This window comes from Anser cygnoides, chromosome 9 (genome assembly GCF_040182565.1).
Source record: "Anser cygnoides isolate HZ-2024a breed goose chromosome 9, Taihu_goose_T2T_genome, whole genome shotgun sequence".
NCBI lineage: Eukaryota > Metazoa > Chordata > Aves > Anseriformes > Anatidae > Anser > Anser cygnoides.
Window position 1 is genome coordinate 14,480,820 of NC_089881.1, and position 13,840 is coordinate 14,494,659.

Consider the following 13,840-nt stretch of genomic DNA (forward strand, 5'->3'; position numbering starts at 1 on the left):
TATTGTCAGCATTAGGCAGAGCACACATGGGCAGGATAGTCTGCAGTAGACATGCTAGGTTAGATTTCAAAGCTGCAGCAGCGCCCCAACCCTTTATGATAAGAAGACACTGTTACCCGTGAGATGGGCACTGCAGGAACCGAGTGGCAATGTTTTTGCCCGTTTACATTTCCAGAAGTGTGCATGGACAAAGATGCTCATACTTGTATGAGCCTCACAGCTCAAATCCTTGCACAAACCTCAAGTAAGATATTTCATAATAATCTGTTTCTCTGTCCATCCCAATGGACTCTTAAGTATGCAGAATATGCCTGTTCTGAACATGTGTATCCTAGCGAGGGATGTGCATGCGAAATTGCTTCTGGGGGAGGACTGGTCCCTAGAAACAGGCTTATTGTCTGATCACAGGATAGGACTTTAACACTCTCCTTAAGTTTTTTTTTTCTTTTTTTTTTTCTGTTAGTCACAGGTGTTTGGTGTTCTCTGATGGTATTTTTCATGATGTCTTTTGTGTCAGTTTCCAGGACATTCACAGTTTTCCTGCAGACCACAGCCTGCCTTGGGGCCCACTGTTCAGAGCAATGGTGGTTTGTCACTCACTAATTGTTTGGGAGGGCAAGATCCAAGGAGACCCACTGGATGTGAAAATGTTTGAGTCAACTAACTGGGTAATGCTGCGCTTTGCTATTATGCAAATAGTAGTGGGGAGTTTTGATGTTATTGCAAAGGAGAAATATCTCAAGCTGTTCCATGCAAAAAGCCACTTCCCACACATAAGTAAAACAGTAAGTAATAATCCCAGAAGGGATACCACATGCTTAGGCTTTTAGAGAAATGTTCCTTGTTTCTGCCTAGAGCTTTCACCCTGGGGTACTCTGAGTATTTAAATCATTTGACTTCAAGTGGCGAATATCATGCAAACCCTACTGGGGTATTAACTCTGATTGTGGCTGCTGCCAGATGACAGGAAGCCCCAGATGTAACTTACATGTAGATGCAGACTGGTTTTACGGAGCATATAACAGATTTCTGCTAGCCTTGAAATGGATACAATACTTCGACCTTTGTTAGAGCTCTGTCAATGAGAAGATGTTTCACATGGGCATGGGATTTCAAACCTAAGGGTTGTAGAAGGCCTCACAGCTGGGAAAGAACTACTACAGTTGTGGAGTAATGAGAGCAGAGTAAAAAGAGTAACTCTCAAAGCACTCTGCTTTCATTCTCTGTCCTATTACCTACAAATGCCATCCATGTCCCTGTTTACTATCTGATCAATTGAGGAAAAAAATGAACATTTATGAAAAACTGAAGGGCTGCAAATGTGGGATGGGTAAGAGAAACAGTCAATAATTACCTGGTGGAAGATATAGCCACAAGCCACTGCTGATGTAAGACAAGATTCAGGGCTGGATTAGCTGACAACACCCATATTTAACACTTGTCTGTTTTGTATTTGCAAAATATGTAAAACAGCCAAGTTTCATGGAATAAACTATCCAGTAGTGTCAGGAATTTGAGTTTTTGGTTTGCTTTGCTATTTTTTTTCCCTGGGGCATCACTTCACCATCTCAGCCTTAGGCAGAAACCCACCAAAGCTATAAATTACTTGAAACAGGAATAATTGTGTGCCCTTTGACACCATAAAATAGTTCTGTTCTCACAGTCATGTTGTGATGATTAAAAAAAACCATAGCTGATTTGTTGAAGACTTCAAGAGCAGTGAATGCTGCTTTCTACACTAACATAATTTTTTTATTATTATTTTTCCACTGGATGTATGTTATATCTAGGAAAAATGTTTTTTACATGTTTTAGTGGATTGTAATGGACAAAATATTTGTCTGGGAGGTGACACAAGGTATTTGCTGTGCAAGAGTACAGCAATATCTTAGTGAAGCCAGTGAAGCTCTGGATTTGATTGCCAAGGGAGGCATTGAGTTTTCTCTTTCAGGAGCTTTTAGTGTGAGGTCAGACAAACCTCTATCAAGAACGAATAAGATACCTTGTTCTGAGGGAAGGAAAGGCTCTAAATGATCCCTTAAGATTCCTTTCAGCTTTGCTGCTATGATGTAAAAGATTTTTGTCTTTCAATACACAGGTGATAGATGATTCCAGCAGACATCGCACTGAAGGTCAAGGATCCACACATGCCACAGTTGTTAGACCTGGACCTAAAGCCAGCAGTGTAAGCTATTTGCAAGATTCACATTCATGATCAAGTTAAACTGTTAAATAAGAGTTACCTTTTAGTAGAGAAATGTTTAGTTGTCCTAGTCCAAGACATCTCTTCTACACTTCGTCTTGCTTGGACTCCCTGCAGGGAGATCACCATGCTCTCTCTGATGAAGAAGAGATGCCAGGAGGAGCTTGCTGCTCACCTTAGAAGCAGGGATTTGCATAGGATGTTGATAGATGACAGATTGTCCAGTCCAGGAATTTACCTCTTCTGGTGGTTCCAGACTCAGTCCAGTCTCAGCTGAGTGATGATAATCTCTAAAGCACATGGGGCTACAGTGGGTTCCAGCACCTGATGTCACGTCTTTACCAGTGATGCACAACAGGGGTTGACTTTCAGATGTCCGTTTTTTCTTTTGCAAGACCAGTGTAAAACCTAGCAGAGTCTTGTTAAAGAAATAGGGTTAGTGAGTTCCTTTTAGTAAATTATATCTAACAGTCTGCTAAAACTGTCAGTGAACTTTTCCTATTGCTTGACCTAAACATTTCTGTACAAATTTCACTGGTCTTTTCTAACCCCATTCTGACAAATCAGTCCATCATACATGGTTAGCTTCACAGCACGGTTCAGAGAACTCAACTCCTTTGGACAGAGTTTAAAACCCATGCTGCAATATCTAATCCACTTGCTTTTCTCCTAGGCCTCTGTGGAAGGAGTTATCATTTTACACCAGTTTCCATTTTCTTCAGCCTTGCAGAGAATGTCTGTCATTGCTCAGGAAATTGGTGGGGAAAAACAGGTCTTCACAAAAGGGGCTCCAGAAATGGTAGCCACATTATGCAGAGCAGAAACAGGTAACTAACATTTGTAAATGCTTCCTAGAAACACGTATGTATAAATGCCTTTGATGGTGTGTTGAAGTGGAAGGTCCAAGTGAGATTTCTGGGTCTAAGACCTTATACCTCAGCCTGAAAAGTTAGTCTCACTGTTGTGCTTCAAGTCTAAGGGTAAGCTTTCATACAGCCCTTCTCAGGGCTAGCAGACAAAAGCAAGTACCAATTGTTGTAAAAGGTGTGCAGTTTCTGCTGGAATAAATATTTGAAAGAGTAGTCTACTAGTCCAGTATACACCAAAAAAAGTTTTCTTTTCTTTCCAAACCTTGGGTAGGCAGCTAGAAGAGCACAGCTCATTCATGACACCCTAGAATAAGGTAGGTCTTTGCAGAACAGCTTAGAATCCTCAGTGCAGAGTGGCAGAGGAGACACAATGATTTTCTTATTGATCAAAGCTCATTTCAGCAGCTTCTTTTAATGCCCTTGGCCTATTGGTGGTATCTAGTTGTACCTGTTCTCTGGGAACAAACCTTCCCTTCTCCAAAACCATTCTATCTTTATTAAAAAGCAGTCTAATGCCCTGATGAACTGTCTTTACTGTCTTTTCCTCTTTTCACAGTCCCATCGAACTTTGAAAGCAAGCTTCTGTTCTACACAGCACAGGGCTTTAGGGTCATTGGACTGGCATGTAAGTCTCTACAGACAGGGAGGCAATCTACTGATCTAACAAGGTAAGCAGTAGGCTGCTTCTTATCAGCAACATTCAGCCATGGGCCTCACGTAATACCGTTACCACAAAGCCTCTGCTAGGAGCAGGGCTGTAGTACAGATAGTTTTGTTAGACTCAGGCCAAAGAGAGTCTGATTTAAATCTGGATATATGTCTATCTGAGAATGAGTAGAGGGCACTTCACTACCCCATGCTTACAGCACATGCCTAGAATCTTTACACATTTCTTAACAATGGATCAACATAGGAGGTTTAACTCTAGTACACCCTGAAGCCTAGTACACCCTTCTCTCAGTCCATCATTTCTACCAATCTCTTTGCATATTTATCCAGGCTTTCAGCCAAAGCGGTCTCTCTTTTTTTTGTTTGTTTGTTTTGTTTTGTTTTGTTTTGTTTTGTTTTCCTGTCTCCTTGATTAAGCAAAGGCAGCAGATGACCCCCATAATGCTACCTATTCTCTAGCCCAGTCAAAGTTAGCAGACTATCTTCTGCTGCTATCTTGGTCCATTCCTTTAGCATTATAGCTTTAACTTCCTATAGCTTCTAGAGAAGTCAGCAAACTTCTACTCTCAAGAAACTAATTTTACACAGGCCTCACTCAAAAACACCTCCAGATGAATCTGTAGGCTCTTTACCCAAATCCCTCTAGCTCTTGCTTGTGATACTCCAGAAATACCACTTGTGAAACATTTGTAGCTATTTGGTGCATGTGCTGTCCTTTTTGTTTACTAGCTACAGGTCCTAATCCAGACAGGGCTCACTTGCTTTTTCACAGTGTTTGTATTTCATTTTGCAAAAAGAGCCATTGACACTGAGGCAAAGTGCAAATGATTTGTTTAATTCTTGTGACAGGTGTCATAACAGACTTATCCAACCCAATGAGCAAATGTGTATGATATGGCCCAGATTTTGCAGCTCTGCGTGCAATTATATCATGGGTGATGTATATACTACTAGGAGAAAAAGGATGACAGGATGTCAAACACTAGTCCTGCTATGAAAGCAGTGACTATTCAGCATCACCTGACTCGGCTGCTCTTACTGCCATGCAAGTGTTTGGCCTCACCTCCTACTTATAGCTGTGGCTAAAATAAGTGTTTGAAAGCTTTAACTTCTCTCAAACACTTCAGAGTCACCCTGGCTTCCTGAGGTTCCCGGGGACCTCTATTTTAGGCCTCAGTGATGGGATTGTTTATGAAATTCCGTTCTCAACTGCTTGTGTTCAACTGTAAAAAAGGCAATAGCGCAGGTGTGAAAAAGAGAATAGGAGAGAACAGAGCTGGAGATCCCACATGCTGTTTGCTTGGGTCCTACTGTTAAGAGTAGCTGATGAGTTTACTGAGGTGTGTGTCTTCATTGTACAGACCTCAAATGAGGAGGAGTAGCGTGCATGAACTTTTCAAATCAGACCATCAGACCAGTTTGGGAATCCTGCAGGAAAATCAGGGTCTTTTTTGCGTGCTGGCTGGGGATGGTGCATTAATAGAAAACAGCCCAACTTATCCATCGGGCTTCATTTTGGTATGTGGAGTAGGTACACCAAATTGTCTCGTTTTGGTTTGATAATTTAGCAAACATGATGTGGAAGCTGGCTATGTACTGAACTGTTTCTTCAGAACAAGGGAAGACTAGCATAGAAGGATGAAAACCAAGTGAAGATCCTCCATATACCATCAGCACCAGTTACTGCTGGTAGAATGCAAACCCAGCTGGCGTTGAAATAACACCACAAAAGACAGACAGCCTTAGACTGCTGAAAGCAAACAAGTTATTTTAATCCTTCTGAATTAGGCAGGACGGTTAACCGTAGTAACTGGCTATCAGCAAATTCAGTGCAAAACAGGCCAAAAGGAAAAAGAGGAATTAAATCTCTCCATCTCATCTCCATTCTTAAGGGAGGAGGTGGAATCAGATCTGACATTCCTAGGTCTGCTGATAATGGAGAATCGACTGAAGAAAGCGACAAAGCCTGTACTGGAAGAGCTCAGTGCTGCCCACATCAGGAGCGTTATGGTCACAGGTATCTAAATAGGATGGATTATTTATGTGGCTGCTCGCCCAGATAAGGAATTCAACCATACGTGAATGAACAAGCAGTCTGCTGCTTTATCACCACCACTGGTAGGAAGGCACAGACATTTGTGTCTTTCAGACAATTACAGTCCAAGAAGCAACTGTGTTGTAATAATCACATGAATTGACCTATGCAGGCTTATGTCCCTGACAACTTCACTGGGCTTTGTCAAATACCTGACTCTTTATCTGTCCCCCTTTCACCATAAATCAGCCTTGCTGTTCCTCTGACACTTTCTAGTGAGCCCATTTGTTCCCCGTACTAAGGTTATCAGGTGTTGTGCATGAAGTCATGTCATGCCAGATCCCCTCTTTATAGGGTCTTGTGAAATTCTTTTGTTATAAATGAGCCAAGTTTAAGCATGGATACCAGGATAAAACACTGAACCTTGTGACATCTGGTACTTCATGCCTACCAGTCCCTATTTATCGCCCCCCCCCCCCTTTTTTTTTTCTTGAAGAGCTGATTTGGATTTGAATAGGATAAATCTGAGTTTTTCCATGGTCCAAAGACATTTTTTCAGGAATTACACAGATCTTGTCTTCTTGGGCTTCACTTATTTCAGTACCTGTCTTACACCAAAGACATTTAAGGGCAATTGCTGTGAATCAGTGATACTAGCAGCAAGTTAAGAGTGAATCCCTTATTTTTTTCTTGCCTAAAACACAGAAACTAGAAGCACACTCCCCAACTAGATTTCTTCAAGCTCAGGCCAGATGAAATATATATTTAATTATTGAGAGAGACCTCGTCTGCAAAGTTTTGATCTTTATCAAATACTTCCTTATGCATAGACACTGAAATTTTATTGATACCTGTGATTATATTTGAAAACTTGGAATTCAGGAAAAGGCTAATGTTTCCTTTATAAACAATTCCTCACTGTAGATAATACTGCCCTTGATTTTTCTAGGTGATAACATTCAAACAGCTGTAACTGTTGCCAAAAATGCTGGGATGATTTCTCCAACAAATAGAGTGATTCTTGTGGAAGCAAACAAAATACCTGGATCTTTTTTAGCATCTGTTACCTGGAAACCACTAGAAGAAAACAAAACTGAAGATTATGGAAGCCTGGTGAGTGTAAAGCAGGTGATGTGCAGCAGGAAAGCAAACTGAGTTGGAATGCTTGAAATAATACAGTGGGATTATGCTAGTATAACAGAGACCAGTTATTCACCATCATCTGCATGTCAGAATGTTATGTGCTAGAAAAGTGTTTAAAAACAATGATGTACTTACTACCCTTGAGCTTTCTTCCTAGCATATTATCCTGTAAACACTATTTTTGCTAACTGTCTGGGTTAGGTTTGAGAACAGCTGTACACAAGATTTGACTATAGCCCTCATGCTTAGCTGATGCACTTTTCAAGCATGTTTCCCTGCAAGGTAGGTTCGGTAGTAGAGGGGTGGACTCAGTGGTACTGCACTGAAGGTACAAGCCCTGTTTGAACACATAGAGTGCTTTCCCATACCTGCAGAATTAAAACACAGATTAACAGTTGAGAAATTGTATATACACAGTGAAACATAGGCTAGCTATGCTAAGAAATTGTATTTCATCAAGCATCTCCACAAAGGAACTGAGACAAAGACCTGTTACTCTCTCCCTGCAGAGTATGGCTGAAGGTGCTGACCCTCCTCTAAGAAGTATTAGAGTCAGGCAGATGGTAGGAAATCTCTGCAGGGGCTGTTGAGGGGCCCCCATCCACCAAAGCCCAGCCTCAGCAGCATCTTCGTTGTATTTCACTGCAAGAAGGCATGCCTAGCTATGATGCCTATATGTTCCCTGTAGCCCCTCTCATTCACAGCCCATCAGATTGGCACTGCTGCATAAATTCTGCCAAACCTGTGAATGTTGAGGTCCAGCTTTCAAGGCATATAAGGAACCCAGTTCACACTGAAATAGATAGCATGATATGCCTAAATATATTTACAAATCCAGGCAAAGGGACTGTGCCATGAATCCAGCTCTCCCAGAGTCTTCACAAGTGCCCTTTTCATGGGATGTCCTTTTCTTTGCCTGTAAACACACACAGTAGCTTTTGAGGGCTTAGGAAGAGCACTAATTCCGGATTTTTTTTACAGGAAGATGACAGTCAGACTGAAAGAAGAATTAGGCTGGCAGTGGGATCAGGCCAGTACCATTTTGCCATGAGTGGAAAATCTTATCAAATTATAGCACAGCATTTCAGCCACTTACTTCCAAAGGTAAGATCTGGATTATTTAATTGGGGTAGGCTTGCCAATCAGTGGATTCAAATTGTCCTGATATAATTAGCTGAATAGATCTGTATCAGGACATCTTTTGGAAACAGCTCTAAGCCTGAAATAACTTGTGGGCTGGTTGAATCTCTGATGTTAATGTGTGGGGAAAGGTCTGAAAATTCACTATTTTTTTTCCTGCACAAGAGGATCAGACCGGTCTCATAATGTAAGGACATGACTTAAAACATTTGTGGCCATATGCCTGGCCCTTGCACAGAACTGCTTCTCTCAGGTGTTGAAGAAAAGGAGAAAACATGGTATTACACAGCATGCAATTTGGCATGATTTGTCAGTTTACTGGAAAAGATAGCATCATGAATTATTTTCTAGTAAATCCCTGCTTGGTAATATATGTTCATCTGATAAATGACACACCAGGCCTCATGTCCAAGATGTCATTGTTATTTTTCCAAATCAAGATACCTTTTATCTTTGATCCTCAACCTTTCCTGCTTTGGGGTCTAGCATCAGTTGATTGGAAATACGACTTTTTGGTGGTTTCTATTCCAGATTATCACTGACTCTTACATCAAGTGCTTAAGAAATCACTTTCTTTTTTTTCTCCTTACAGCTTCTGCTGAATGGAACAGTTTTTGCTAGAATGTCTCCTGGTCAGAAATCCAGCCTTGTAGAAGAGTTTCAAAAGTTGGAGTAAGTTCTTAATAAGCACTGAGTTAGGAAGTGATGAATTTTCAGACTTCTAAAGAGCTAGCTTTTCTCTAACATAGTGTTTCCTAGAAGCACACAAAACTGAAGCTTCTACAAAAGTACAGCTTGGCAATTAAGTTTCACAAGCCTATTTAAGAGACGCTGAAGTCCATGTTGGTTTGGCAAACGAACAAATACCTAACACTTGCATAATTCTGAGTTTTCTATGTTCATCTTTCATTCTTACTTCTCTTTCTGGAGTTGAAGCTGGCATGGCTTGCATAAATGGAGGAGGCTCTGCTTCCCTCCTGTTTATAGGTCTTATTTTTCCCAGCACTGAACTGTAGATCACTTTATTTTTTAGTTACTTTGTGGGCATGTGTGGAGATGGAGCCAATGACTGTGGGGTAAGTGAAAATTCTTTACAATATAGTTATTTAAAAAATGAGTGCAGTGCTAGTAGAACACCCCAAACTGAGCACATGCTGGAGATGGGAGCCCTCTGCTTATTTATAGAGCAATTTTCCTGCCACTAGTATTGATTCAGGCCTGATCCCCCCTAACCATGCAAGAGCTGATATTGTTGCAAACTGCGGTGTTGAGGACTGATTAATTTCCTTTACAAAAACCAGCAGAAGATTCTCCAAATCCTCCACTGGGTTTTCTGTCAACACCTGCAGGTTTGGGGGGTAGGGGATAACAGGGGCGAGGAGGAGGTTTCCCAGGGAAACAGATACAGCCCTACAAGATGGTTGTAAGTGCATGTTTTAGAAGTGCAAGGCAAGGAATGTTTTTTTTCCCAAGAGGAATGATCCATGCTCAGGAGGTGTCCATAACTACCTGCTGGGTTTGCTGGCAGGTTTAGTTCACTCCATGACTTCACACATCCTTGTGGCAGTGGGAGCAATGCCATCTTGGGAGTGAAGCACTCACTTGCATTTAAACAAAGTCCCAAGGGTTCTCCCAGGGTAAGCAAGCAGAGAAGCTAGACTGTCTACCTAAGGTGCGACTGCATGGAAGCATGACAAAGGAGGCACAGCCAACCTGTCTTCTGCAGCTGCTGGTGGATGGCTTTGGGGTCTGTGGCAAGTGGACTTTCTCATGCTCTCATCCCCTTACTGCTTCTGCACCTGATGCCCCAGCCACATCCTATTGGATAAACCTTTTTGGTGGAGCACACTCAGGGAGTGAGAAAGGGTTGCTGTTCACAGAACACATACTGTAATAAGAACTTGTTTCTTGGCTGACATGTTAGTTCCTGGGTCCTTCTGGCTTGTGAGTGCTGAAGAGGACTATGCCTTTCAGGCTTTGAAAGTGGCGCATGCAGGGATATCGCTGTCAGAGCAGGAGGCATCTGTAGCTTCACCTTTCACATCCCAAACCCCCAGCATAGCATGTGTGCCAGAGCTAATCAGGTAAGCATGGATTTTTGTTTCCTGTTACATTAAGAAGACAGTCCCCACTCCTCTCAAATATTAGTGTTAACTGTCCCCACTAGGCCAGAATGTATATATATGGAGAAAAATAAATGTCTTTAATATGGAAATTACCATTTGCTTAGTTACTATCTGAAATTCCTTTAAGATAAATTAATTCTTTCCCCTCAAAGATACAGGAGGAGGGCAACTACAGCTGAGCATTTTGTCATTAGCGATATTTTAAATGCAAAATGAACAATGCTATGTCCAAATTTGCTGAACCAAATGTCCACAATGTCAACCTATTCACTACTATTAGGCTGTGTCTCTAATATCCTATGCAAGCAAAACTTTAGCATCTGTTGTGCCACTCCCTTAGTTAAGTTTTGAAAAAGGTAAGTTATCTGCTTCTTACTGAGGAAAGTAGAAGGAAGCAGGGCTGTGCCAAACTTAAGCATTTGTTGCGGTGAATATCACAAGCTGGAGGAATTCACTGTCTAGAGCCATGAACTTCATTAGGAGTAGCGTTAGCACTGGGTCTGCACGTTATTTCATCATGGAGTCTCTTCCTAGAACTTCCTCCAACTGCTGCTCAGAGGAGTACCTCTGTCTGATGTTGTGAGCTGCAGTGAGGCTAGGAATAGACACAACAACTAGCCTAGTCCATTGCTCTAACCACTAAGCACAGTTTTCTGAGGAATCTACAACGTTGGATAGGAGTCTTCCTTATTCTCGTGGGTTTTCCTCTAAAATCCCAAAGGCATTTGCTATTGCTGTGAAGAAGGCCAGGGTCCCAATTTTGCTTAGTTGCCAGATAAATAACTCGGAAGGACTTGGAAAGAGTCTTTTACTGTCATTGGATACTACATGGTCACTGCAGGAAGAGAGGACTTGTCATTTTGAACTCACAAAGGCGCTGCTTGGCTTTGTATGCTTTTCCTCACGTGGAATTGTTATCTGCACTATTAGTATCAACAGGAAAACTTGCTGGGATAAATTGTAGTGTTGGGAACATGGTTTGCTGGAATCAAGCTGTTTTGCTTGCAGCAAGATTTCTGCAAGTGAAGATTTTACTTTTGTTCAGGCCAGATTTTATTTATTTCACCTCCCAGTAAAGAAAGTAGTAGAGCCTTCTGTCCTTGTGACAAATGCCTTGGTTTTCAACTGCACTTTCAGACGACTGGAGAAGGGAGCAGACCATCACCTAATTGTTGTCTTTTATTCCTATTCTCACACAGGGAAGGTCGTGCTGCCCTGGTCACTTCCTTCTGCATGTTCAAGTACATGGCACTGTACAGCACCATTCAGTACCTTGGTGTCCTCCTACTGTACTGGGTATGTCTTGGGAATATGGGCCTTGTTCAATAGAATGGGATAAGCTACTGTTCCTTTGTAGGAGAAACATGACATGAGAGCCACAATAAAACTAGGATACAGAGGTTTACCTGAGCTGCAAACTTCTGTGACATGATCTTATGGTCCTTCTGTACACTTATCTGAAAACTGAATTCTTCTCATTAACTCCAGCCAATGGGCTCAGGATCTGCTCTGGGCAAAAAGAAGGCTGAGATATTAAATGGTATTTCATATAAGGACATATGTCTGTGAAAAGGGAGAATCTGGCACAAGCATATGCTGTTGCAATTTATTCAGCATTTAAAGCATGAATTAGCTTGACAGTATGCAAAATCCCCTGGAATGCCTTAAGCCACTTTTACATGTCTCCTTCCCAACTAGAGAGGAGGGCTTCACATTCAGAAGTCACACAGCACTGAGAAAGGATGTGTCTCTTCAAAGAGGCTTCTTTTTTATCACACCAAGTGAACTGGGAGTGTCATTAGTCCGAACAATGCACAAAATGAGAGCATTCACTGCAGGCCCAGTGATGATGAATCTATTGGCAGGGTAGTGGATTGTGCGGTCCCTTTATCTGCTCAGTAGCGTACTCTTGGAATTTGAGAAGAAACAGCAGAGCATTAGCTCCGTGAAAATAATATGGCTTTCTGGAGATGATATGAACAAGCCGACAGCAAATGTCTGATTTGTAATGTTTTTTCTTTGTGTTCCTCTTTTCAGCAACTAAACACCTTTGGGAATTACCAATTTTTGTTCCAAGATCTGGCTATTACCACTGTAATTGGTGTGACAAGTAAGCCCCTTAGTCATCCTCTGTATTAAGAGAATGGATCTCACATATTTTTAACCTCCTTGGAAATGTATATTCCTATGTAGAGAAAGGATGGAAAGAGACTGTGTTGACTACTTGACATTTAGATAAGTAAATAAGGCATCTTGTTTGAGAAGAGAAAGCTCTGAAATGGGTAACTCGTAGTGGTGCAGTTGCTGAGCATAAAGAAACAAAAAATCCCAAGACAAATTTGACAAGTGACCAAAAGAGAACAGAAGAGCTGGAGCATATCCTTATAGCATTGGGCCTGACAGTAGCCAAATAAAATCAAAATCTAACATTTGTTTTTGAAAAATGCCTCATGATAGACAGATGCCATTAATTAACCCATTCTGTGGCCAATAAGATTTTGTAAGAAAATAAAGCTGTGTTTTGTACTTGATATAATATTTGTATGTGCTATAGTGAACATTACGGAATGTAAAAGTGCTGGCCATTGATAGCAGTCAGTAATACACAGCAGCACTGCTGGTATTTTGGACACACTAGTAAACATGCCTGTACATATTTCAGTGAGTTTCACAGATGCCTACCCAAAGCTGGTTCCCTACAGGCCTCCTAGCCAACTCATCTCACCCCCATTGCTGCTCTCTGTTGTACTTAACATCCTCTTCAGCCTCAGCATGCAAATTTTTGGATTTGTGATGGTGCAGAAGCAGCCCTGGTATTCCAAGACGGATATACACAGGTAGGTCCCCTTCTTGGGACTTGGGTGGCACAGGGCAGACAGAGAGAGACAGGTCTGCATGATACTATTGATCAGCTTGACTATAGTGTGGATGAGCAGCTGCAAGCAGACCCTCTGCTTCCCCACCAGCTGCTAACAGAGTAAGCAGTGGTGTCTGCAGGTCCCTAACCTCTCCAAAAAGTGCAGCACAGTGCTAGTGGTAAGAACACTTCTGATGAGCACTAAGAAGAGCACTGGATTGCTGGGAAGACCAGAGTATCCATGTAGGTTTGAACTCAGGCTCTGCCACGTTCAGTAGGTAAGACTGGGGGCACTGCCAACAACCTACATCCTTGTGACAGCAGGAGAAAATCATGATGATGAGGAAGGATGCCTGATAGTGGTGGTGGAAGCCGGATGAAATGACCAGGACAGAGATCATTCTCTGACCAGAGTGATGCTTTTTTACAGCGCCTGCCTCTCATTAGACAGCCACATGGAGAATTCTTCCTCTGTTTCCAGCCTGGGCCTCCATGGGATGGGAGATGGAGCCCTTAATGAAGCAGACAATGGCTACAAGAGCTATGAAAACACCACAGTGTGGCTACTGAGTACCATCAACTGCCTCATTGTTGCTCTAGTGTTTTCTAAGGGAAGGCCTTTCAGGAAACCTATCTACACAAACTGTAAGTGTGGGAAGGGGGGGAGGGATCTGTGAGTTGGTCAGCTCATGAATTCAATTCACTAGGGCAAAGTTAAAACTTGACCAAAGTGATGCCAGCCAAAAAAGTAGGAACCCAATAGTGGATCCCTAAATGACTAAAGGTCAGCTTTTCGGA

General features: G+C 41.9%; 1 protein-coding gene across 5 annotated transcripts in view; it reads left to right on the plus strand.

Moving 5' to 3' along the window:
- The window catches only part of LOC106039277 (probable cation-transporting ATPase 13A4), a 43,103-nt gene that overhangs the window by 24,534 nt on the left and 4,729 nt on the right, over positions 1 to 13,840 (plus strand). For 4 of the 5 annotated variants that reach the window (XM_013186312.3, XM_013186309.3, XM_048076680.2 and 1 more), the window contains 14 exons: positions 518 to 668; positions 2,099 to 2,185; positions 2,877 to 3,030; positions 3,629 to 3,740; positions 5,634 to 5,758; positions 6,726 to 6,889; positions 7,901 to 8,023; positions 8,652 to 8,731; positions 9,093 to 9,135; positions 10,034 to 10,143; positions 11,385 to 11,481; positions 12,223 to 12,295; positions 12,848 to 13,022; positions 13,473 to 13,687. In XM_013186312.3, the coding sequence (XP_013041766.2) occupies positions 518 to 668; positions 2,099 to 2,185; positions 2,877 to 3,030; positions 3,629 to 3,740; positions 5,634 to 5,758; positions 6,726 to 6,889; positions 7,901 to 8,023; positions 8,652 to 8,731; positions 9,093 to 9,135; positions 10,034 to 10,143; positions 11,385 to 11,481; positions 12,223 to 12,295; positions 12,848 to 13,022; positions 13,473 to 13,687 (1,709 nt within the window). The remainder of the gene's footprint in view (positions 1 to 517; positions 669 to 2,098; positions 2,186 to 2,876; positions 3,031 to 3,628; positions 3,741 to 5,633; positions 5,759 to 6,725; positions 6,890 to 7,900; positions 8,024 to 8,651; positions 8,732 to 9,092; positions 9,136 to 10,033; positions 10,144 to 11,384; positions 11,482 to 12,222; positions 12,296 to 12,847; positions 13,023 to 13,472; positions 13,688 to 13,840) is intronic. The other variant, XM_048076678.2, reaches the window with a different exon arrangement.